The sequence below is a fragment of the Oncorhynchus tshawytscha genome, linkage group LG05 (assembly GCF_018296145.1).
Source record: "Oncorhynchus tshawytscha isolate Ot180627B linkage group LG05, Otsh_v2.0, whole genome shotgun sequence".
Lineage (NCBI taxonomy): Eukaryota > Metazoa > Chordata > Actinopteri > Salmoniformes > Salmonidae > Oncorhynchus > Oncorhynchus tshawytscha.
The window spans coordinates 12,560,016-12,586,386 of record NC_056433.1 but is presented as its reverse complement, the minus strand read 5'-3'; the positions used below and the strand labels follow the sequence as shown (position 1 = coordinate 12,586,386).

Here is a 26,371-nt window from a genome sequence, read left to right as displayed (position 1 = left end):
TTGTGGGCGGAGCAGTTGCCGTACCAGGCGGTGATACAGCCCGACTGGATGCTCTCGATTGTGCATCTGTAGAAGTTTGTGAGTGCTTTTGGTGACAAGCCGAATTTCTTCAGCCTCCTGAGGTTGATGTGCTGTCTGTGTGTGTGGACCAATTCAGTTTGTCTGTGATGTGTACGCCGAGGAACTTAAAACTTACTACCCTCTCCACTACTGTTCCATCGATGTGGATAGGGGGGTGTTCCCTCTGCTGTTTCCTGAAGTCCACAATCATCTCCTTAGTTTTGTTGACGTTGAGTGTGAGGTTATTTTCCTGACACCACACTCCGAGGGCCCTCACCTCCTCCCTGTAGGCCGTCTCGTCGTTGTTGGTAATCAAGCCTACCACTGTTGTGTCGTCCGCAAACTTGATGATTGAGTTGGAGGCGTGCGTGGCCACTCAGTCATGGGTGACCAGGGAGTACAGGAGAGGGCTCAGAACGCACCCTTGTGGGGCCCCAGTGTTGAGGATCAGCGGGGTGGAGATGTTGTTGCCTACCCTCACCACCTGGGGGCGGCCCGTCAGGAAGTCCAGTACCCTTTTGCACAGGGCGGGGTTGAGACCCAGGGTCTCGAGCTTGATGACGAGCTTGGAGGGTACTATGGTGTTGAATGCCGAGCTGTAGTCGATGAACCGCATTCTCACTTTAATGGTATAGAACGTGTTATTGTTTTGACAGTTGAGATGTTCAGTGAATGAATTTGCAACAAAGTTGCATCTCACTTAAGTCCCATGCTCATAGAATGGCACCCTCTAAGTTTCAGAAAAGATTGCCTATTTTTTGCTATTGAAGTAACTTAGGAGGATCTGTCACACACCCGACTGTACTTAAGGTGCAGGAGATGAAGAGCAATACCGAAATGGAATAAAGTCTCCGCACACTCAGAATCAATGCACAAATGTTATTTAATTAGCTTTCGGTCTCACGAGCTTCAACAGAGCATACACAAACACACAGTGACCACAAATAGCTAATGTGTGTCAATGCAATCAAACATGAGCAACATCTGCGTTTAAACACATACTTGAAAGCCTAAAATATACAAAATACCACAAAGTGAGGTTTATAATGTTTTGACCATACTTAAAAATAATTAATGCTGTATGGTATAATTAAGCAATAAGGCCAGAGGGCCAATATACCACGGCTAAGGGCTCTTCTTAAACACAAAGCAACGCAGAGTGCCTGGATATATTGGCCATATATCACAAACCCTAGAGGTGCCCTATTGCTATTATAAACAGGTTACTAACATATTTAGAGCAGTTCAAATAAATGCTTTGTCATACTCGTCAGCCAATCAGCATTCGGGGCTCGAACCACCCAGTTTATAATAGACTTTATTGATACACTTCACTCTTAACATCTTGAATAGGAAAGACAAGGGAAGTGGAACACAACAAAGCATTGCATTTCCATGTTGGAACATCAGGTGTCATTTTCACAAAATAATAATAGAACATATTTTTATCAAGTTGTACATGTTAACTTGACTGCTATAAATACATGCTGAAACACTTATTGGGCTAAGTGTCAATTTTTTCCCTCCCAAGCGAGCATATGTGTTTAACAGATGGCAGTGTTTAATATACTCAGGGTTCAGTCTGTGTGTATCTCTCTGGTGGAAGGGAAAGGTCGTTCTCAAGCCTTTCACTAACTTTCACGAAAGCCTCATCAGAAGCCTGCTGCAGAAGACCAGTGATGGGGAGATTGAGCTGGTTCACCACAGACATGCTCATCTCCATGACTCCACATTTTCAATGATCATCTGGATGGCCTGCTCAAGAATGGAGGCAATGGCGCTGGTTAGCTGTTTGAGGAGCAGCAAAGGCAGGGTGGTTATCGCCTCATAGCCAGGCAGCTTCAACTGGGTCTCCTTCAGGAACTCAATGGCAGCATCCAGGAAGACCTGGACGGTTTTCTTGCACTGGGCAACAGTGTCCCTGAAGAAGAATGTCAGCTGGAGAACATGGTGGCAGACAGCATTGAAGGCTTCCTCAATGCGTTCGCCTGAAGTGAGGATGGGCGTGATGATCTCGAACCGGTCTGCGAAGCTCTCCAGGGTGAATGTGATGGCAGGGAGTCTCTCCTTCAGGCCCAGGAGCATGTCGTGGAGGGCCTCCTTGTTGTTGGCAACCTGTAGTTTTAGATTATCGGCGTCATTGGAAGTAACTCTGATGACCAAGATGTCAACATCAACCTCTGGGGCAGACTGTTGGATATAGGAAAAACACAAGAGTAAATAACAATTTCTAAATACTTGAACAATAGGGTGACATGTATCTGACGTGTAAATAGGCGCACAATAAATATTTTAAAATATGAAAAAACTCACAGCATAACGGCTGTAGAGTCTAGCGCTCAGCTCAGATGGTTTCCTGCCCTGGAGTTCAAGACCCAATAACCCAGTGGATGGAGTAGAGATGGAAGCACTGACTCCATCTCTGCGGGCAGCATAGCGGAAGTTCACATCAGTGAAGGTTGGGCTCGTGATGTCCACATTCAGGGTGTGGCGGGAGACACTAAGAAGTTGAGGAAAAACATGACAAGCATATTCATATTCCATCTTAATTTATACTTGTGTGGTTAAGGTAGTTCTAAAAGTAAAGCTCAGCCTTTGTTTCATCTCAGACAGAGGAAGGAAGGAAGTTAAGATAAATATTATAAAAAGTATCTTCCCTCATCTTGGCGTTTCTTCCGGGTATTCACAAATCAAACAAAGCCAACTGTGTTAACTGATATTGAAATATCTTCAAATCTACATAATGTCTGTTATTTTGATTAACATTGTGAGACTAAATAATCTTCCAATGGGTATTATACATTGAGAAGGGGTCTGTTAAAAAGAAAGTATTACCTCATAGCCTGGGTAATCACATTCTGAATGTCCATGGTCAGGTCAGCATGGGTCAGGGTAATCTTGCCAGTCAAGCCCAGGGCTTCATTCTCAACATTTGCTTTGATGGAAGCTGTTGAAAGTAGTTAGAGTTACAAATAATTTGAATAACAATTTACAGTAAAAGATCGGTGACTATATGATTAGTTTTTCAGATATTACTTAAAAATAATGCCAACTTCTAAGAAATTTACCATCCATGTCATAGTCCAGGAGAACAATGGCAGAGGTAGCAGATGACTTGAGTGTGGCTTTGAAGACAGGGGAATCACCCTCCAACTCAGCTGACATATCTGTGGTGTACACAGGAGTAGCAATCTTGGCGGTGGTAGAGATCTTCTGCTTGGTACATGTCAGCTCGACAGCAGTCTTCTCAAAGAGGGAAATGTCACCCATGTTGCTTGGTTGAAACATGTCAATCTCAACATCAGCAGTCAGTGATGTCAATGGTGCAAAGTCAATGGTAGCATGGGCTACATGCTTTCCATTGGTGTTGAAAGTAATCACATTGGCCTTATTGGTGCTCATAAATTTCAGCACTGCATACACACGGCTCACGGATGCCTCAACAGACAGGCTCTCGTCCACATCCATCTCCAGGACAATTGTCTCACCGTTGCTGAGTTTAGCCTTGGCAATGATCTTTGAGGTGGAACGTAGGCCATCAGCATTCAGGTAGATGTTAGCTTCATTGTCCAGAGCTTCCAAAACAGCATTGTATTCCAGGATTGTGCCATCAATGTTGCCCTTGATGGATGACTCCACAGATATGTACTCAAGGGTTCCCTCTAGCTTCAGGCTGTGGTCAGCCTCTGCCTTGCCAATTGTTTTGATAAGGGGAAGGTTGAAATCACCTTTCAGCTTCAATGTAGAGGCAGCATTTGGCTTGGTCTTGGTGTCTGCAACAAGTTGCTGGCTAGCTTCCAGATTCAAGATGGGCAGAGCAATCTTTGCACCGGTAGCCACAGACACCGCAGCTTCCAGGTTGTCAGTGTTCAGGCTGATTGTGCTGTCATGGTTTCCCTCAATGTGGGGATTCTCCAGAGACAGGGATGTGGCCAGCTTAAGTCCTCTTTTGGTGGTCAGGCTGCTGGTGCCATCAAGCTTGACCTTAAGAGCTTCAAATACGGAGGCTGTGGTAGCTCCGAGACGGAACACAACGTCGTCCTCAGTGTAAAGTCCAGCATTGGCATTCAGATTGAAGATGGGTGACTTCAGGGAGAGTTCGGTTATCAGGTTGCCCAGAGAGTAAAACTGACCCTTCTGGTACAGGATCTTGGAATCAACATCAAGAGACTGCTCAGTGGTGGTCAAGATGTTCTTCAAGCCAGTATGCTCATACAGGTTCAGATCATTGATGGCTGGGATGCGCATGTTAAGGAAGGATAGCTCAATCTCAGGGATGCTGATAGGGGTTGTCAAGAATTCAAGATTAGCCTCACTGTTGACAGTAGCAAATATACCAGCCTCCTTTTTGTTGTTGTCAATAGTGAAGTTGTAGGAGGATTTGTACTGGTTGAAACGGGCAAGAGCCACAGTGTTGATCTGTTGAGCTTCAGGCTTGATGATGGCAGAGTAGTCATTCTGGAGATCAATCTTGGCCACCAGTGCCTCGTTGAAGCGTAGCTTTGTGTTTCCCTTGTTCCGGAAGTCAAAGACAACCTCACTTGGATTAATCACAATGTTGAGTGAGTTGGACAGGATTCCACTGAGATCTCCAACAAGCTCTGTGTCATGGTTTACCTTCAGTTCAATTTTCAAATATCCATAGTCAGCATTTCCAGATGCCACCAGAAGGCTATTCTTGACCTCTGGGCCTTCTGCTTCAAACCGGGCATCAAATGTGATGTGACGGTACATGACTGCATCAGCGTTCAAGGTCTGCTTCATCTTCAGAAGGACAGTGTCGGTGTCAGCAGAGATTTTCAGCTTAGCAGTGCTGGGACTGATGGCGAAGTGAAGGTCACACTTGTGTGTGCCCTCGTGAAAGTTGAACTTCATAGCACCATAATTTCCAACGGTCAGAGTGATTGTTGTGTCCTCCAGGCGGGCAACAACCTTTTGGGTCACAGAGGCTCCATTGGTGAAGCCAACGATTGGGATATTGATCTGGTGGTTGTAGGTGGTGTCCATAGAGGCAGATATTCCACCCTCCATAGCAAAGAATGCATTATTGACAATGTCAGCCGTGTAGTGTGCAGTGGTTGCCTTGACTGTGGTCTTAGCTGAGGCCTGGGATGAGAATCCATAGATTATCACTGATGCCTGATGTTCAACTGCAAGTGAATTGTGAATGAACTTAAGGGTCTCTGCAACAATCATGCGTCTCATTTTGGGGATGGCAACACGAACACTGGAGTTCAGGTTGAAATTGAGGATCTCAATACTGGGTGATGTGGCCTGGGTGGCCAGGAGAGCAGTGAACTGAGGAGTCATCTCATTTTCAGTGTTGTTCCAGAGCTCAGCAGAGCTCCTGATGCTGTAGACTGGGGTGATGACACTGATCTCGCCATAGAGCTTGCCAAAGCAAGGGACACTGATCTCACTGGGGATGGCAGGGAGCTTGATCTCAGGGATCTGGAGAGTTGGAATCTCTAGGAGCTTCTCTGCGGCCACCTTAGGGAGGGCAGGGAAGGAGAACTCGGGGAATGTGATCTCTGGGAGAGTAATGTCAGGTAGGGTTGGCAGGTAGCTCATGGTCAGGTCTCCAAAGAAAGCATCCAAATCAAGCATCTGGATCTCAAAGTTGACAATGAAGTCGATGAGCTCTATGACCTTCTGCTTGATATCGTCAAAGGAAACAGTGGTGGCTGGCACTGTGTGGAAACCCAGGATAGTGAACTCCGGGATATCCAGCTGTGTTGGAATTTCAATCTCCTGAAGCTTCTCCAGGCTGATCTTCATGGAGGGTATGACCAGGTCAGTGAGAGGGATGGTGAATGAAGGGAAGTCCAGCTCAGCTGTCTTCAGTCCAGTAACAACTCCCTCAATTATCTGCTTGACCTCGCTGACAATTTGTTGTTCACCAGCAAACTTCTGGATCACCTCAATCACATTGCCGAACACCTCATTGATGACGGTGGTAACCATGGTGTACTGTTCGCTTAGCTGATGCAGGAATGAGATTATATAATTTCTGAGGTCCATATCAGTGATTCTCTGCCTCAGGCTGTCTGAAATTGCCTTAAGGTCATTAAGGATGGCAAGGTCAGCTATGTCCTTCACTGTTTTGATCATGTCTGCAACCTTGATTTTCCTCAGATGTTCAATGAAGTTAAGTGCAGATGACACAACAAAGTTGACAAACTCTCTTGAAGCCTGAAGTTTCTGTGGGATCTCAAGTGCCCTGATTAGCTCGTTTACATGAGCAGTGTATTCAGCAATTATCTGGTTGACTTCATCCACATAGGCATTGTAATCAAATGACTTCAGCTTCTGGATAACACAGTCGAGATACTCGTTCAGCTGGTCAATCACCTGTTTGATCTCAGTAGCTTTCAAGTAGTTGATTGTTTCCTCCAGCATCTGCATTACCTTCCCTGGGATATCGATGGCCTTCAGATTGTTAACAAGGACCTGAATTGTTTCACCAATTTTGAATTGCTTAATGAGGTCCACAACCTTCTCCAGGACTGCTTCAACCTTCTTGTTAACATCATATTTGACAATCAGTTCTGTCAACTTGGCATGGAAAGCATTCAACTTACCAAAGATGTCAAAATCCTGAATCGCTGCCTTGACAGGCTCAATAGCCTTGCTGAATCTTTGCCAATCTTGCTGAAACTGATCTATCATCTGCTCAACATAAGCTTCCAAGTTGAGCGAGGTAATGTAGTTCCTCAGATCCTCAACAAATTGGGTTCTGTCAAAGTTCTCAATGAACTGCTTCAATTCACTCACTGCATTTTCAAGCTTAGCTTTGATTTCAAACTGGGCATCAATGTCGTGCAGGAGTGCAATGCTGCTGTCCTTCAGTTTCTGCATGTCAATCTGCTTGATCAGCTCTTCAATGGCATCAATGACAGCTATGATAATTGTAGTTAATTCATACTCCTTGTTGATGGCATTCAGCTCCTGGTTGAGCCTATGGATGACAGTTTCAGACAGGATGCCACTCGCAATCATATCCTTGGTAACATCAACAATTCCCTGAATGCGGGATGACAGATCAATAAGCAGTTTTTCAAAAGCTGTCTTGAGGTTCACCAGAAAGGCCTCTAGGTCTTCCAGAGAGATGGCATACACCTGGGTGAGGGTAATCAGGTCCTGTTTGAGCTGGACAGCCTTGCCTTCAAGATTCAGTTTGGTAACAAAGTCACTCACATGCTGTGGCAGAGCCTCAAGCTTAGCCTTGATCTCTTCACTGTTAATGTAATTCTGCAGTTTCTCTGCCATGCTCACAATAGTGATCTTGATGTTTTCCAGGATGGCAGGCAAACTTTCAAGGAAGGGCAGGTTAATCAAGTGACTGTCAGTGTTCTTATCATACTTCAGGAAACCAGAAATGGTGAATTCCTGCTCTTCACTGGCAGCTATGTTCAGGAGGCCGGTGAGGAGGGTTGCAGACAGCTCCAGTCCAAGCCTTTCATCATTGTTGTAGGCACTCACTTCCTGATTGAGGGCATGGTTGTTCACCTTGGACTTCACCCTGAGTGTGGCTTTCTGCTCCTGGGGAGTCAAAAGTGTGTCTATCTTGTTGTCCAGTGTGGTCTCCAGGGAGAAGCCATTGTCCAGCTTCTGAGTGATGGAGGCTCTGCATTCATGAGAGCTGGCAAAAGCCAGGGGCTGTGCTTTAAGGAGGAACTTTCCATAGAGCTGAGCGCTCTGCTTGCCATACAAGATCAGGTCACCATCAGCATTGAAGATGGCGTCAAGATTGAAGTCGAAGGGAATAATGCTGGCACGGATGGTGTTGTCGAAGCGGAAAGGCTGGGAGTTGAAGCGGGCATCATTTTGGAACCTTGCAGCAAGGCCAACAATTTCAAGCTCAGTGTTGTGGCTCATGTGAGCACCGAGGAATTTTCCAGTAGTGCTGCACTTAGCATTAGCTGTCAAGTCTGCATAGTTGATCTCATAGGTGTGTTTGAGCTCTTCCTCACCATAGGCCCCCTTCAGGCTTCCAGTAAAGTCAATTTTGTAGACCACTGCCTTTAGCTGAGCCTCGTTGACTAGGTTGGCTCCCAGCAGTTTCAGGTCATTGTTCACATTTACAGAGGCAGTGTAGTCCTGCAGGTCAATGGTGATGTCATGTGCATAGGAAGTGCTCTCGCTGACGATGGCCTCAGCCTTTGAGGTGAAGGCAAGGGTGGAGAGAGTGATGGTGAGTGAGTTGGCATTCTCAACCTTCATGTAATTCAATGCACTCTTGGTCTCAATGGACAGAGTTGCCTTGGAGGCATCAATTCCACCATTGAAGGTGTTCTCCATGGCGAACGGGCCCTGCAGGGTGGTTGTTCCGCTTGTGGCCAGGCCATCCTTGTTCATTGTCAGGGTAGCTTTGTGCGCAGCTTTGTTCTCAAGCAGCTTTACAGTGGCATCACTGTTCACAGCCAGGCCATTGACATCCAGGGAGCCAGTGAGAAGAGAGTATATGCGATTCGTTGAGTATTCAGTGTTGGTCTCCATCTTGATTGTGACTGCTCCAGAGCCAACAGAACCCTCAACCTGGTTGTGGATATTCATGCCAAGGGCAAGGGCATTGGTGTCACATTTCAGAGACAGCTGGTTATCCTTGAAGGCAAGTTCAGCAGCATGGGTCAGGATGTCTTCAAATGCATTCGTGTTAGACACAACAGACAGCTCACCATTGGCAAACGATGCAGCAATGGTGTTCTGGGCCATAAGAATGGTTGAATCAATTTTCAGGGAAGAATCAATCTTTGCCTCTGGTCTGAATGGGAAGATGGTAAAAGACTGGGTGGTGATTGTGGTGCCATAGACAGGTCCTGCTTTGACTGTTCCCTCCAAGTTGCTATCACCAGAGATCTTCAGTGTTGGAGCCAGTATTGGCGCTTCAGTATTGAAGCCAACTTGGCCGGTGTGCTCTAGGTTTACACTCAGACCCATGGGGCTTGTTGCTTCGATTTTGCTGCTGGATTTCACATTGATCTTGTTGTCTGTAACAGTGCCAACTTCCCTTATGCTAATGCTGGCATCAATGAGCTTGTGGCTCACGGAGGTCTTCACATGGGCCTTGATGGAATCAGCAGGAGTGGTGGCAAGCAATCCAGATCCTATTTACAACACAGAAGGAACAATGATTGATTATTGCACAACTAAACATGTTCCAGATGGTGTAATTCTCTATTATTTACAAAGGCATTAGAAAATGTCTGGAGGTGGAGCATTACCTTCAATCTTGATGCATAGGAGTTCTATTGGGCAGCTGCCTGTCACATCAAACTTGGCAGAATAGCTTGGTGTCTCAGCGGCATCTTTGCCAGCAGACACTGAGCCCTCCAAGTTGTAGAAGTTGCTCTTCACTTTTGTGGACAGCTGAGCTTTTCCAAAGAGGGGCACAAACACATCAAGGGTCTCCGGGATGAAAAGCTCAGGGATCGGGATCTCCATGGATGGAATGTCCAGGCCAAGCAGGGGCAGAGCCAGGTGTGGTGTGGTCAGTGCAGCTGGGAAGTTCAGCTCCTCAGATGATTTTCCACCAAGAGGCAGGGGAATTGTGATGAAGATACGCTCATTGTTGAAGTGGTAAGCAGCTGTGGCCTCACTGTTTAAGAAAATTATATTTAATCATTAATTAATCATGGAATCAAAAAAAAGTTGATAGTAGTTAGTTGATTGATGTAACTTACGCATTCAGGAACAGTTTCTCAGGCAGAGTAATCTCCGGCATCTCAGGGACTCTCAGGTTCTGCATGTATGGGATATCAGCAGCATATTTCTCCAGGTAGTTGTTGGTTGCCTGTAATATAAATATATAGTCATATATTAAGTTCAGAGTGGACAAAATAGTGATCAGATGATAAGTATTTTTTTTTAAGTATTACCTCCACAGACTTGGTGAGGATGTGACGGACCTTCATGTCAGTCTGGCCCACCTGCTGATCAAGAACATCACTGACCATCTTCTGGAATGCCTCAGCATGAGGGAGGATGTTCTGGATCTCAGAGTTCATGTCAGACTTGACCTCAGCCACAATCTTCTCGTCATCTACAAAGTAGGAGAAATTCATTGTAAATTAAATGACATTTGAATGACTTTCCCATGGATACTTGACATTTAAAGCCTGGCAAAGCTCTCAGAAACGTACAGTTAAAGTTGATCAAGAAGCTAAACAATTTATCGTACAAAGGTTGGTCGATATTGAAAGCCTGCATACCATATTTTAGGGTGATCTTTTGCACTGAGGTGGTCTCTGGGAACTTGATGTCACACTCAAGCTCAAGTTCCAGTTCCTCACCACGCTTCACGTTGGCTGTAACTGTGGCGTCAGCCTTGATTGAAGGGACAAGCAGCTGCACCTGCAGCATAGCATCCTTCATGGCCTCAATTCTGCAAAGAAAACCATTAGTCAGTTGGAATTTGGAAGAAAGGAAAAACAGAAGAAACCAAAACAGGGAAGTACTTTGTGGGGTAGCATTGTCAGCTTACTTAGCGCGCCCAACCAGCGACAGCTGAGGGATGTTCTTGTTGATGAGGTCAATGGAGATGGAGTGTATTCCTTTGCCCTTGGTTTTGCCATCAACAACGCCCAGTCTGATTCCGGCCTCCAAGTCAAAGTCAGGGATCTGGATGTCGGTGGTGAGGACATTCTTCCTCCTGTTGTACTTCACAGTGGCTGTGGCTGTGGGGTCAGCACCTGTGTCCAGGATAAACTGAATAAGTTAGTCACCAAGGAAAAGGTTGTACGTTAGAAATGGAAGGACTGTTTTACTCTAAAAGAGGGATTTTGTAACTTAGCTATACCTTCTGCCTTCAGGACCACCTTTACAGTGTCAACTTTCTGACCACCCTCTTCTCCCTCCCTGAGAAGTTCGTAGCCGATGGTGGCCGTGTATTCAGTGACATCCCCAGTGGGGTGGAGCTCCACAGCAAGCCTAAATAATTGTTTCATTTCCAAAAGTTATGGCTAAGATCAATTTCTACCTGAAAATAGGAAAACATAAATGGAGCATGTTAAAATGTATTTGCATAGAACTAGTACTTACTTGCTATCTCCGGTAAAGGGGAAGTAGGGTGCAGTGTCATGGGAGCTAGCATCAGAGTACTGAAGGGTGGTGCAGTACTTCATACCAGCTAAGAATGGAGTGCACTCAGACACATCAATTCTGTCCTCTACCAGAGACGGGATGGGTTTCACTCCAGCAGAGGTCACTTCGAACAGCTTGTTGCTATAATAGGGGTCGTGGAAAGGAAATGTTTAGGCTCTGATAGATATTGGTCATCAGGTATTATCTGAATGATACTCTGACACTTACGTGATGCTGATGAGCTTGGCAGGACCCAGAGGAGCAGGGATGGTCAGCTTGACCTGTTTGTCAGCCATGACGAGCTTAGCGCTGAGCCCACTCTCGTGGTATAGGCTGGTGTGCATCTCCAGGCCAGAGAGAAGGTACTCAGGAATGTGGGAACCAACCCGGGCCACAAACTCAATTCCAGCGGAGGGCATGAATGAGACCTCGCTCTGTGGGAAAGGGATCAGTCCAAGTATATTATATAGATATGCAAAAAGACTGACCGACGTCACATGTATTAGGGTTACTACAAATAGAAAACAGATCAGTGAAAATAAATATAAAAGTTTACCATGTCGGGTGTAATGTGCAGTCCTCCCTTGATGCCAGGGGTGAAGGTACCAGACAGGGCAATCTTCAGTGGCACACCAGTGGCAGTTGGCAGGAAGAATTCGTTATCCATGAAGATGTAATGGGCGAAGACTTCATTGTCAGCGTTGGTCATCAGTCCCTTCATCAGCTGTGGAACATGTACAGTTGAAGTTGGAAGTTGATTCACCTTAGCCAAATACTTTTAAACTAAATTTTTCATAATTCCTGACAAATTCCCTGTTTTAGGTCAGTTAGGAACACCACTTAATTTTAAGAATGTGAAATGTCAGAATAATAGTAGAGAGAATTATTTATTATTTATTCCCTGTGGGTCAGAAGTTCACATACACTCAATTAGTATTTGGTAGCATTTCCTTTAAATTGATCAACTTGGGTCAAAAGTTTTGGGTATCCTTCCACAAGCTTCCCACAATAAGTTTGGTGAACTTTGTCCCATTCCTCCTGACAGAGCTGGTGTAACTGAGTCAGGTTTGTAGGCCTCCTTGCTCGCACATGCTTTTTCAGTTCTGCCCACAAATGTTCTATAGGATTGAGGTCAGGGCTTTGGGATGGCCACTCCAATACCTTGACTTTGTTGTCCTTAAGCTATTTTGCCACAACTTTAGAAGTATGCTTGGGGTCATTATCCATTTGGAAGACCCATTTGCGACCAAGCTTTAACTTCCTGACTGATGTCTTGAGATGTTGCCACATTTGTCCCCATGTGCAGTTGCAAACTGTAGTCTGGCTTTTTTATGGCGGTTTTGGAGCAGTGGCTTCTTCCTTGCTGAGTGGCCTTTCAGGTTATGTCGATATAGGACTCGTTTTACTGTGGATATAGATACGTTTGTACCTGTTCCCTCCAGCATCTTCACAAGGTCCTTTGCTGTTGTTCTGGGATTGATTTGCACTTTTCGCACCAAAGTACCTTCATCTCTAGGAGACAAAACACATCTTTCTTGTGCAGAATGACGGCTGATTGGTCGCATGGTGTTTATACTTGCATACTATTGTTTGTTACTATTGTTTGTACAGATTAACGTGGTACCTTCAGGCGTTTGTAAATTGCTCCCAAGGATGAACCAGACTTGTGGAGGTCTACAATTTTTTTCTGAGGTGTTGGCTGATTTCTTTTGATTTTCCCATGATGTCAGGCAAAGAGGCACTGAGTTTGAAGGTAGGCCTTGAAATAGATACACAGGTACACCTCCAATTGACTCAAATTATGTAAATTAGCCTATCAGAAGCTTCTAAAGCCATGACATCATTTTCAGAAATTTTCCAAGCTGTTCAAAGGCACAGCCAACTTAGTGTATGCAACCTTCTGACCCACTGGAATTGTGATACAGTGAATTATAAGTTAAATAATCTGTCTGTAAACAATTGTTGGAAAAATGTCCTCACCGACTTGCCAAACTATAGTTTGTTAATTAACAAGAAATGTGTGGAGTGGTTTAAAAAACTTCCGACTTCAACTGTAGATTTCAGAGTTAGTGTAATTTACATTTTTGATCATTAAATGTCATTCTTGTCAGATTAATTCTCAACCCTCCTCACATTTTCATCCATCCATATGACCAGCACCGTTCTATTCTGACTGCACTAGACTCCAGACTTAAAGTAGAGACAGTCCCTCCCTGGTTGAGAGTCAAACTTGATGAAGCTGGTCTTCTCTTACCTTGTGTTGTTATTGATAACATCACTGGTTAGTCTGACAGATTGGTCAATTATTAAACACTCTTGGCATGAAAGCAAGAAATTTTTCTAGTTTTCAACACCCACAGTGTTTGAGGACTGTACACAATGTTGAAGACTTGTTTGTTGTGCTACTTTGACTCCATTATGTGACCGCTATGCTCCCCTTATATACGGTGAGTTCCAGAAGTATTGGGACAGTGATATTTGCATCTGCATTGCTTGCTGTTTAGGGTTTTAGGCTGGGTTTCTGAACAGCACTTTGTGACATCGGCTGATGTAAAAAGGGCTTTATAAATACATTTGATTGATTGATTGATTGATTAACGTATAGACTCAAAAACTATCTTTAATGTCTATGTGAATTGATAGTGTTGCACTTTAATGTATCTTGTACATACATCTGTGGGGAACATCTTGAGTACGTTGTCAATCATCAGACCAGCAGAGTAGGCCATCTTCTCTATCTCATTGGTCTTCAGGTATCCAAGTTCATTTCCCAGCAGTCTCAGGTAAATCATAGCCTCAGGGGACTCCTGAGCCTTCAGATCCCTGACCAGTCTGTTGAGGTTGCGGCCGATTTCTCTCACGATGTTCTGGGAAGCCTGCAGAATATTTTTTTCAAGGAAAGAGACAGCTCATGTTAGCTCATGCTACAATTAAATAACTAGGATTAAAATCACACTAATTAAAATGTTTTGTAAGGAAAGAGGAAGAAGTAGTATGGTTTTGAATACCTGTCTCTTCATTCTGTCTTTCTTCAGAGCGGGCATCATCCTCTTCATGACCTCATTGACCTGCAGGGGCATCTTGCCAGAAACGAAGTAGACGGCCTTTAGAACCGTGTCAGGGAAGAATCCGTTCTCTCCGAACAAAGCCTCAACAGTTGGCTCAAGTCCTTTGCCTTCCATGCCAACCTTACAAGTGAAGACAATGTTCACCATGAGACCGATAGAAAAATAAGTGTATATTCTGCAAAAAAACATAATCTCTATAAAAGGCTTAGGGAAACAACTTAAATATTATTTTTTACCTCCACCATGTCCACATTGTAGCCAAAGGCCTTCAGAGTCATCTCCAGCATGACTTCCTTGGGCAGATAGCTGGTGCCCTCAAAGAGCATATTTCCTTGCACAGATCCAATCATGTAGTTGCGGGAGAACTTGGTGGGATCCAAGACAATTCCAACCTCATTGCCCTGCAGGGCATCAAGAATCTTCTGTCTCAGCCTGTAATGGATGGAATAATTTATTACATGGTCAGACCTATGATGAGGAGGGAACAACCGAACAGAATATTTCTGTTAGCTGAGGCAGTAAATACTGCAGATGATATCTCTCACGTACTCCTGGGTCTCCGCTGCTGTGGATGCCAGTATGTTAGTCAGGTGGGAGATGACAAAGCTCTTGGCCTGCTGGTCTTCTTCGATGGGCAGAGCGGCGGCCAGCTGAGCTAGTTCAGCCGGCTGGGGGTCCTTCATCAGCACCAGGTAGGCAGCAACGCGCTTCTGCAGGGGGCTAGCCCCACTCAAAAGAACCTGCATGAGCACCTCTCTGCCCTGTAAACAGGAGAATGTGTATAACAGTACTGCAGTGAACGAAGAGTTGATGGTTTCCATATATATATTTTTAAAGCTAATAGGAAAATAGTCAGTTACCTCCTCAGGGACAGGGGTCTGTCTGAATGCCTGAATGGCAGCCTGTTGGACTTCCAGGGAAGTGGCGGGCTCGTTTACACACCGGATCACAGCAGACTTCAGGGCAGGACTGGCGGCTCCCATGGCTGCAGCCATGTTACCAATAACCTGGGGAGCAGAAAGAAGGAAACATTAATTATTCTGATTCAAATTGTTGATTGAGTAAATCTGAAAAAGCTAAGAGGAGCGATGGAACATTCACCCTCAGGACCAGGAAGTTCTGCTCCTTGTCACCGGTGCAGTCACCCAGCTGGGCAACAGCAAACTCAGCAACAGCCTCGATCTCAGGGGTCACTTTGCCCTCGGCCTTGTAGAACCTGATGAGGAACACATTGTCAGAATTTCATTGTCTGCATCTGCTTAGTTCCATTTAGAAAATATGTTGCTTTAAAATGTCTGTTTACCTCTTGACAACATTGCTCAGGGCATACAGGATGGGCTTGCTCTGCTTGTACCGTGCCATAGCCAGCATGTCGTTGACCAGGAGGGCAGAGGGGTTGGGGACCAGTCCCATAGCGAACACTATGGCATCAACCTCAAAGGCAGAGTTGTCAAAGGTCCTGAGGATCTGCATGATGGCACTGCTGCACTCTGGGGTACCGCACTGGGCCAGAACCTGGTAGGTCAGGGGTCCGGATAACTTCAGTGCCTCGGGGATAGCAGGGCTCAGGGTCTCAGCCTTCATTCCACGGAACATGCTCACAAGCTGCTGGAAGAGGTGGGCTCTCTTCTCACCGTTGGACAGAGTGGCCAGTTCCCTCAGGACAGCCAGAGGAGCATCCTTGTCCTGAACAACGCTCTTGTCCTCAGCAGCCTCCATTGGCAGACCCTTAAGGTTGGCCACATCTGCAGGAAGATAAAGTCAGTTTTGACACTGAAATCCTTTTAATTAGAATGCAATGTAAGGGATACTTACTGTGGTCAAAAACTCTCTCATTGTATGTGGAAACCTCCAGCAGAGTCAGGAACTGCTTGCCAACGTTGGTAACTCCATACTCTCCCCTGTGGAAAGCCAAAGAGATGATAAAGACTTATGTAACATCTCTTAACATCGCAGGTGCGTATTTCATAAAACATTATAGGCATAATGTTTTACACACTTGTGAGAGAAAGGCACCAGGATGTGGTTCTCAGTGCAGGCACCAGAGATCATGTGCTTCTTGTCATTGTCAAACTTGTAGTTGCAGGTCTGGGAGCTTCTGATCAGCTGAGCAAGAGGATAGTGCTGTAGGAGGAGACATTATTATTGTTTAGGTTTTCTTGGATTGGAGTTAAAAAGTGAATTAGGAGTAATATTAGTTGTCATTTCAGCTACTGGAGCAGAGAAAGATAAGTACTTTGAAGGGTTTTTGGAAAGGAGTTAAAAAGTGAATTAGGAGTAATAAATGATTTAAGGTGTATTTCAGAATCTAACCAGCATCTTTTACTGTCTTGCAGTCTTACCATGCCAGAGATGAGGGCCAGGGGGCTGGTGTGGTCCCTCTGGGGGATGAAGTGGTCGCATTTGGACAAGTCCCTGTTGAGAGTGATGTCAGTAGCGATGTCCTCCATAGTGTTGACTTTGTAGTTGGTCTTGCACATGCCGTGGATGGTGGGCTGAGGGGAAAGTCAATGATCCTTGACATATTTGAATAACTATAAATACTGATTTATGTTTTCCGAAAAACTGAATATGAGAAATTGCTCTCTGCAGAGCCATGAATATAATTTTCTTTGCTTGTCTTGTACCTTGTAGTGCATCACGTCGGCGTGCCAACAGTACTGCATACTCTTTCATTTATTATTGCTTTATTACACAATAATTACATTTTTCTTTCTTGGATTCACTAAAACAAGCACCAATATGTACCTTTGTTTACCAGGTAGTTTCCAATTGTATTGAATAATATGGAGTAATAAGGTACACACTGTTAGTAATAACGTACTCATTAGAGTAATAAAGTACCCATTAGAGTAATAAAGTATCCATTAGAGTAATAAAGTACCCATTAGAGTAATAAAGTACCCATTAGAGTAATAACGTACCCATTAGAGTAATAAAGTACCCATTAGAGTAATAAAGTAACCATTAGAGTAATAAAGTAACCATTAGAGTAATAAAGTACTCAATACGAAATTACTTGCTCATATCACTGAAACTACACTGTAATACAAAGTGTGTAGTTATGATTAGGGTGTTTTCTGAGAAGATCAACATACCATTTTCTTGTTGTTCTCCTCTTCCAGCAGGGGCACGGCAAGAGCAGAGACGATACCTCTCTTAATGTTCAGGATGGTCACGGACTCATCCTCCTCAGGGTACAGTTTCACATCATACACTCCCTCAACCACAACCTTCAGAGGATGTCTGAGCAGGGAGAGAGAAGTTGGTTGGTTACCAGTTGTTAACTCCAAATTACAATGTGCTTAATAGAAGAGAAGAGAGAAGAGAAGAGAGGACAAGGAATTTTCAAGGGTTGGGTTAGGGCATTTGTGACAGCCTTGGGGTCTTACTTCTCCATGGCAGCAGTGAAGGCATCAGATCCGGGGGCAGGTCCGAACACAGGTTTGCCCTCTGCGTCCATATCAACAACCTCACTCAAGCTACAGCCTGTGGTGCGCAGGATGTAGCTGCAAGACTGAGGAACTTCAATCTCGACCTGTAGGGGGAGACAAAGAGGTCACAATGTTACTAATTACTGTTACTAATTCTGCAAACATAGGAGACAGGACAGCATGACAGCATGAGAACCTGTGGGATACCCTATGTGATTAGAACATGCTAGCTTGCGTTCAAATTTGCTAGAAATTGCTGTCGTTGTCTCATTGCAAACAATGACATTCAGTTTTTTCACGAGTCACCAGTATGTACACAGCATAACTTTTATGTTAATGTAATATTGATGGGCTTACCTTGCAAGAGGCCTTTGGTCCGTTCCTGAGGTTGGAAGCTCCATTCACGGCATTCAGGGACTCTGCTTCATATTGGTATTCATATTTGTGAAGGCTCTTATACCTTTTTGCCACTAGGGTGGAGGACAGAAATATATTGCGAAGTTAACACAGATAGTTAATTATATTTCAAACAAGCTCATCTACTACTGCTTAACACATAGAATTGGACTCTTTATTGATCTTGGTAGTAATCGTGGGTGTGCGTCCGAGGGCAATAAATAGCCTGCTTTCTGTCAGAGCTAAAACAAAGCCTTTGTGATTCTTCACTTACGTAAGCATGTGGGATTTTCTTCTTCAGCATTGTCTTGGGCATCTGCAAGGGAAAGATGCATAAGTACGTGTCTTTTGAAATACAATGAATTTGAAAATGTGACTAGCGACTGTCTTGCTTATTAGTCTATGAAAAATGTTAAAGGAGATATTGGCCTGATCATGTTAAAAGCAGACAATTCCAATGTGCTACCACCCCTTTCATCTTTAAAATGTACAATACTTGATGCACATTTCTGTAAAAGAATGTAATACATCTTTCTTAAATGTGTGGTGTAAAATGTTGGGATTGGGAAGAGGGGCAGAAGATGAGGAAAGTTGGAAAGGGTTATATAGGGCAGGGGGGCGGCAACAGTGAGGGATTACTTTTGGCCCCCCAATTTTTTTTGTTAAATTGTTGTTGTTTTGTTTTGTCATAAAAGCCTGTAAAATCAAGAGGAATTCAGAGAAAAATGTGTTAAATTTAGGAAATCTGTTCCCAAGTATTCCCACAAATGTTTAAAAAAAAGAGAGGTATGTGATCGTGACTCAATGTAATCAAGATATAAAATGTATTCTTATTTTGCAAATACAATATCTTTTTGGCCTTAGTTGTGGTCAATTTGCAGTGTACAAATTATTATAAATGTGTTCCTGACCATCCGCTCTGGCAAAAATCGTCCTGTGGCTGAATATAGGTGCTGAATGTAAGATGCTTCTACTTTGTGATGTGATATATTAACATTATACAACATTTCATACAAAATATGTTTATTTGACATCAATTTGGCATCTGTTGAAAACTATAAACCTCTCCAAATTAAAACATATGATAAGTGTTACAAAACCCTTTTCTATAGACAGTTAAACAACCACGTTTTCCAGAAGCAGGGAAAGGTCAGAAAGATACTTACAGGCCAAGGCAAGGGTGCTCAGAAGTAGCAAAAGGCAGAGCTTTGCGTCCCCCATGATGGGTTCGTTGAAGCTCTTTCCTTAAGGTTTGAGAGTACTCAGTCGAGACTGATTCCTTAACCCCAGCACAATGTTTTTATACCCCGAGAGACGGGAGGGGTTGGTGGGAGTCACAGACAGTACTGATGGCCCTGCTCCAAAGTCCATCCCACCCATCCCTTTGGAGGGACACAGGCGAGTGGCTGTTCATGGATTCCAAGCATCTGTAAACGTTATCCATTAGTCATATATATATAATTTGTTAATCACATAGATTTAAGCAGATATAATGATACAGTGACAAGACATTTATTTTTTGACAAGACATTTATTTATTTCCCCCAACAATCACACACAACTTCTTTCCACAACATAATGCCTATGTTTTTAAGTACATACTGGTATATAGCTACATTGAACTTGAATCTCTTTGTATTCTGTGCTTTTTTTATATACACCACTGTTCAAAAGTTTGGGGTCACTTAGAAATGTCCTTGTTTTTGAAAGAAAAGCAAATTTTTTGTCCATTAAAATAACATCAAATTGATCAGAAATACAGTGTAGACATTGTTAATGTTGTAAATGACTATCGTAGCTGGAAACAGCTGATTTTTAATGGAATATCTATATAGGCGTACAGAGGCCCATTGTCAGCAACCATCACTCCTGTGTTCCAATGGCACGTTGTGTTAGCTAATCCAAGTTTATCATTTAAAAGGCTAATTGATCATTAGAAAACCCTTTTGCAATTATGTTAGCACAGCTGAAAACTGTTGTCACACCCTGATCTGTTTCACCTGTCCTTGTGATTGTCTCCACCCCCTCCAGGTGTTGCTTATTTCCCTGGTGTATATATCCCTATGTTTCCTGTCTGTCTGTGCCAGTTCGTTGTGTATGCCTTTCAAGTCAACCAGTGGTTTTCCTGTACTCCTGCTTCTATTCGCTTTTGCTAGTCCTCACGGTTTTTGACCCTTGCCTGTTTTCTGGACTCTGTACCCGCCTGCTTGACCATTCTGCCTGCCCTGACCTCGAGCCTGCCTGCAGCTCTGTACCTCCTAGACTCTGAACTGGTTTTGACCTTTTGCCTGTCCACGACCATTCTCTTGCCTACCCCTTTTGGATTGTTTAATAAATATCAAGACTCAACCCATCTGCCTCCCTTGTCTGCATCTGGGTCTCGCCTTGTGCCCTTATAGTTGTACTGATTAAAGAAGCAATAAAACTGGCCTTCTATAGACTATTTGAATATCTGGAGCATCGCATTTGTGGGTTTGATTACAGGCTTAAAATGGCTTTCTTCAAAAGTACTTTCTTGTGAAACACGTCTGTCTATTCTTGTTCTGAGAAATGAAGGCTATTCTATGCGAGAAATTGCCAAGAAACTGAAGATCTTGTACAACGCTGTGTACTACTCCCGTCACAGAACAGCGCAAACGGGCTCTAACCAGAATAGAAAGAGGAGTGGGAGGTCCTGGTGCACAACTGAGCAAGAGGACAAGTACATTAGAATGTCTAGTTTGAGAAACAGATGCCTCACAAGTCCTCAAATGGCAGCTTCATGAAATAGTACCTGCAAAACACCAGTCTCAACGTTAACCTCACTAGGGTAGGGGGCACTATTTTCACCTCCGGATGAAAAGCGTGCCCAAAGTAAACTGCCTGTTACTCAGGCCCAGAAGCTAGGATATGCATATAGTTGGTAGGTTTGGATCGACAACACTCTAACGTTTCCAAAACTGTTAAAATATTGTCTGTGAGTATAACAGAACTTATATGGCAGGCGAAAACCTGAGAAAAATCTATCCAGGAAGTGGGATTTTTTTATGTTTGTAGTTTTCCATTGACTGCCTATACAGATTGCATTGACTTAGGACTGAAATTGCACTTCCTATGGCTTCCACTAGATGTCAACAGTCTTTAGAAATTGTTTCAGGCTTGTATTCTGAAAAATGAGGGAGTAAGACCACTCTGAATGAGTGGACACTGCAGTGTCCCAGAGGTTTTTCATGCGCACGACCGAGAGCGCGCCTTTCTTGTTTTCCTTTTATATTGACAAAGCTTTTGTCCGGTTGAAATATTATTGATTATTATGACTAAAAACAACCTGAGGATTGATCATAAACATCGTTTGACATGTTTCTACGAACTTTACTGATACTTTTCGGATTTTTCGTCTGCCTGTTGTGACTGCCTTTGAGCCTGTGGTTTACTGAACAAAACGCGTGAACAAAACAGAGGTTTTTGGATATAAAGAGGGACAAACATTTACTGAGGAAATGGGAGTCTTGTGAGTGCAACCACATGAAGATCATCAAAGGTAAGTGATTAATTTTATTGCTATTTCTGACTTGTGTAACTCCTCTACTTGGCTGGTAACTGTTTGTAATGAGTTGTCTGCTGGCCGCTGTTCTCAGATGATCGCATGGTATGCTTTCGCCGTAAAGCCTTTTTGAAATCTGAGAGGTTAACAGTGAAGAGGCGACTCCGGGATGCTGACCTTATAGGCAGAGTTCCTCTGTCCAGTGTCTGTGTTCTTTTGCCCATCTTAATCTTTTCTTTTTATTGGCCAGTCTGCGATATGGCTTTTTCTTTGCAACTCTGCCTAGAAGGCCAGTAGAGGTAACTCTGGATCTTCCTTTCCTGTGGTGGTCGTTTTTGCGACTGTACTTGAAGAAACGTTCAAAGTTTTCCGAATATACTGACCTTAATTTCTTAAAACAATGATGGACTGTTGTTTCTCTTTGCTTATTTGAGCTTTTTGCCATAACATGGACTTGCTCTTTTACCAAATAGGGCTATCTTCAAATGTTATTGGTCACACACAGTACACATTGTAGCAGGCTCATGGGTGTGGGGATTCCACGTCACCAAGTTCAATAACCAGAATGCAAATGGGGAATTTATTAGGAATATTTGCACACGGTGGGAAAGGGGGGTCCAGCAACCAGTTCACAACGGGTAATGGTACAAATAATTCTCCCGCTTCTCACACTCTCCATAACACGCATTTCCCTCTCGGTCCTCTCCCTCTCAAGCACTCAATGGCTTAATGATCCACCAGCTTGCCTCATTGGGGCAGGAAGTCCATATAACAGCCCGTCCGGGGTGGCGAAAGCAGGTTTCTCCCTAGCCTCGGTAGCTAAAGGCACCTGCCACTAACCATTCGTCAGGTTGAGTGTGCTGATAAATCGGGCGGTCCCTAGCCATTCTATTAGTTCATCAATTCATGGCATGGGGTAGGCATTGAACTTTGATATTCATTTAACTTTCTAAAGTCATTACAGAAGTGAATGGTGCCATCTGGTTTCGGCATCAACACTATGGAGCTAAACCACTCACTATTAGAATCTTCGATGATTCCAGCATTCCATCATAGCTTTTTTTCCATCATAGCTTTTACCTCGGTCCTAACGGCCTTTCTCCTTGCTTCTGGTATGCAGTAGGGTTTCAACTTCACCCTTTTCCCGGGTTCGGTGAGGAAGCTGTGCTGTACCAGATCAGTGTGTACCGGTTCACTGGAGAACACATCCTGGTTTCGGCCAACCAACTCCGTCAGCTCCTGCTTCTGTGCTTGGCTCAGCTGCTCCTCCAGTGGCACCTCCGCTGGCTTGGTCTCTGTGGTAGCCTTCTTTGGGGGAATAGAGGAGAGTACATCACGTGCATTACATTTCTATAACACATTCACATGGTAAATCTGGGTCAGATCCCTACGTACTGGCTGTCTGACCCAATAATTAACTTCACCCACTTTCTCAAGAACTTCATATGGCCCGTTCCATCGGGCCAAAAACATACATTCTGAGGTGGGGACCAAAACCAGCACTTTGTCTCCTGGCTGGAAGTCTCTTCGTTGTGTCCCTCTGTTGTACACCCGGGCTTGGGCATCCTGGGGCTCCAGCATGCATTCCCGTACCAGGGGCCACAGGGTTGCCATCCGGTCTCATGTCTTCCACGTGTTCCACCATGGTTTGATGGGGCGACGGCTGCTGTTCCCAGGTTTCTTTAACCACAACCAGCAGTCCTCGGGATTGTCTCCCGTACAGGAGTTCAAAGGGAGAGAACCCTGTTGAAGCTTGGGGCACTTCTCGGATCGAGAACATCAGGTAGGGTACTAGCTGATCCCAATTCCTTCCGTCCGCCTCCATTACCTTCTTTAGCATCTGCTTTAGGGTTCTATTGAATCTTTCCACCAATACACTGGGTTATATTTATTAGTTTGCAGAGCTCCTTCATGATTCGGGACATGAACTGGGTTCCCCGGTCGGTTAATATCTCGTCGGGGATGCCGACTCGGGAGAATAACTCACATGCGATTCCCTTGGTAGCCATGGTGCGCAGGGGAATGGCTTCTGGGTACCTGGTGGAATAAACCAGCATCACTAGGATGTATTGGTGCCCTCGGTTGCTCTTGGGTAGAGGTCCCACTAGGTCCATTGCGATCCTGCTGAAAGGATGGGTAGGGGTATTAAGGGCCTGCGAAAGTGCGGTTTTGGCGCCACCTGCTGGCACTCCAGGCAACTGCGGCAGTTTCCCCCACTGCAAGATATCTTCCTTCAATCACCACTCCCCTCAACTCTCCCTGCCATCTGCCACAACATATTTAGCAGATGTTATTGAGGGTGTAGCTAAATACTTGTGTTCCTAGCCAACAGTGCAGTAGTATCGAACAATTCACAACAATACACACAAATCTAAAAGTAAAAGAATGGAAATAAGAAATATATAAATATTAGATTGAGCAATGTCGGTTGGCATTAACTGCAATACATTAGAATAGAATAGAATAGTATATACATATGAGATGAGTAACACCGTATGTAAACATTATTAAAGTGACTAGTTTTCCATTATTAAAGTGGCCAGTGATTCCAAGTCTATGTATACAGGGCAGCAGCCTCTAAGGTGCAGCGTTACATAACCGGGTGAAAGCCAGCTAGTGATGGCTATTTAATGGTCTGATGGCCTTGAGATAGAAGCTGTTTATCAGTCTCTCGGTCCCAGTCTCTCGGTCCCAGCGTTGATGTACCTGAACTGACCTCGCCTTCTTGACGATAGCGGGGCGAACAGGCCGTGGCCAGGGTGGTTGATGTCCTTAATGATCTTTTTGGCCTTCCTGTGACACCGGGTGCTGTAAGTGTCCTGGAGGGCAGGTAGTTTAACTCCGGTGATGCGTTGGGCAGACCGCACCACCCTCTGGAGGGCACTGCGGTTGCGGAGGGTGCAGTTGACGTACCAGGCGGTGATAGAGCCCGACAGGATGCTCTCAATTCTGCATCTGTAAAAATTTTGTGAGGGTTTTAGGGGCCAAGCCAAACTTCTTCAGCCTCCTGAGGTTGAAGAGGCGCTGTTGCGCTGTTGCGCCTTCTTCACCAGGCTGTCTGTATGGGAGGACAGATCGTCAGTGATGTGTACACCGAGGAACTTGAAGCTTTACACCTTCTCCATTGTGGTCCCGTCGATGTGGATAGGTGGCGGGGTCCCTTTACTGTTTCCTGAAGTCCACGATCAGCTCCTTTGTTTTGTTTACATTGAGTGAGAGTTTATTTTCCTGGCACCATTCTCCCAGGGCCCTCACCTCCTCCCTGTAGACTGTCTCGTCATTGTTGGTAATCATGCCTACTACTGTTGTGTCGTATGCAAACTTGATGATTGAGTTGGAGGCATGCATGGCCACGCAGTCATGGGTGAACAGGGAGTACAGGAGGGGGCTGAGCATACACCCTTGTGGGGCCCCTGTGTTGAGGGGGGGGGGGTTCAGACCCAGGGCCCCGAGCTTAATGATGAGCTTGGAGGATACTATGGTGTTGTTCATTGACTATAGCTCAGCATTCATCATTTTTACATAGGTATTCCTCTTGTCCAGATGGGATAGGGCAGTGTGATTGCATCGTCTGTGGATCTATTCTGGCGGTAAAGCAAATTGAATGGGTCTAGGGTGACAGGTAAGGTAGAGGTGATATGATCCTTAACTAGACTCTCAAAGCACATCATGATGACAGAAGTGAGTGCTACGGGGCAATAGTCATTTAGTTAACTTTGCTTTCTTGGGTACAGGAACAATGGAGGACATCTTGAAGCAAGTGGGGACAGCAGACTGGGATAGGGAGAGATTGAATGTGTCCGTAAACATTCCAGCCTGCTGGTTTGCACATGCTCTGAGGACACGGCTAGGGATGCCATCTGGGCCGGCAGCCTCCCGAGGATTTTACACGCTTAAATGTCTTACTCATGTCGGCCACAGAGAAGAGCCCATTGTCCTTGGTAGTTGGCCGCGCCGGTGGCACTGTATTATCCTCAAAGTGGGCGAAAAAGGTGTTTAGCTTGTCAGGAAGCAAGACGTCGGTATCCGCGACGTGGCTGGTTTTCCCTTTGTAGTCCGTGATTGTCTGTAGACCCTGTCACATGCATTTCGTGTCTGAGCTGTTGAATTGCGACTCCACTTTGTCTCTGTACTGACATTTTGCCTGTTTGATTGCCTTACGGAGGGAATAACCACACTGTTTGTATTCGGCCATATTCCCAGTCACCTTGCCATGGTTAAATGCAACGGTTTGCGCTTTCAGTTTTGTGCGAATGCTGCCATCTATCCACAGTTTCTGGTTTGGGTAGGTTTTAATAGTCACAATGGGTACAAATTCTCCTATACACTTTCTGATGAACTCAGTCACCATATCCGTGTATTCATCAATGTTATTCTCAGAAACATATCCCAGTTCACGTGATCAAAACAATCTTGAAGCATTGTTTCCGATTGGTCAGACCAGCGTTGAATGGACCTTAGCACGGGTACTTCCTGTTTGAGTTTCTGTCTATAGGAAGGGAGGAGCAAAATGGAGTCGTGATCAGATTTGCCGAAGGGAGGGCGGGGGAGGGCCTTGTAGGCATTTTGAAAAGTTGAGTAGCAGTGGTCCAATGTTTTTCCAGATTGAGTACTACAGTCAATGTGTTTGTAGAACTTCTGTAGGGTTTCCTCAAATTTGCTTTGTTAAAATCCCCAGCTACAATAAATGCGGCCTCAGGATATGTGGTTTCCAGTTTGCATTATTTGAGGGCCGTCGTGGTATCGGCTTGAGGGGGAATATACACAGCTGTGACTATAACCAAAGATAATTATCTTGGGAGGTAATA

The 26,371-nt window shown here is 44.6% G+C and overlaps 1 protein-coding gene across 1 annotated transcript; it reads right to left on the bottom strand.

Moving 5' to 3' along the window:
• Nucleotides 1-925: 925 nt before the first annotated feature.
• Nucleotides 926-19,276, bottom strand: LOC112249930 (apolipoprotein B-100). Its single transcript, XM_024419670.2, has 28 exons — nt 19,207-19,276; nt 18,315-18,356; nt 18,002-18,114; nt 17,603-17,748; nt 17,309-17,456; nt 16,553-16,705; nt 16,210-16,334; nt 16,026-16,111; nt 15,514-15,955; nt 15,312-15,426; nt 15,071-15,217; nt 14,760-14,971; nt 14,447-14,642; nt 14,151-14,330; nt 13,815-14,018; nt 11,699-11,866; nt 11,371-11,576; nt 11,101-11,283; nt 10,859-10,989; nt 10,544-10,751; nt 10,272-10,444; nt 9,939-10,102; nt 9,744-9,853; nt 9,285-9,658; nt 3,129-9,167; nt 2,896-3,007; nt 2,374-2,560; nt 926-2,250 (listed from the first exon to the last, which is right to left on the bottom strand). The coding sequence occupies exons 1-28, from the start codon at nt 19,259-19,261 to the stop codon at nt 1,774-1,776; spliced, it is 10,896 nt and encodes a 3,631-aa protein (XP_024275438.2). The 5' UTR covers nt 19,262-19,276; the 3' UTR covers nt 926-1,773.
• Nucleotides 19,277-26,371: the final 7,095 nt, after the last annotated feature.

Bases quoted from the DNA above. Each gene is read 5' to 3' on its own strand.
- LOC112249930 (XM_024419670.2), bottom strand. From the start codon at position 19,261: ATGGGGGACGCAAAGCTCTGCCTTTTGCTACTTCTGAGCACCCTTGCC. The intron at 18,115-18,314 runs GTAAGTGAAGAA...CCTCCACCCTAG, and splicing joins AGAAAATCCCACATGCTTAC to TGGCAAAAAGGTATAAGAGC. The intron at 14,019-14,150 runs GTATTCAAAACC...AATATTCTGCAG, and splicing joins AAGACAGAATGAAGAGACAG to GCTTCCCAGAACATCGTGAG.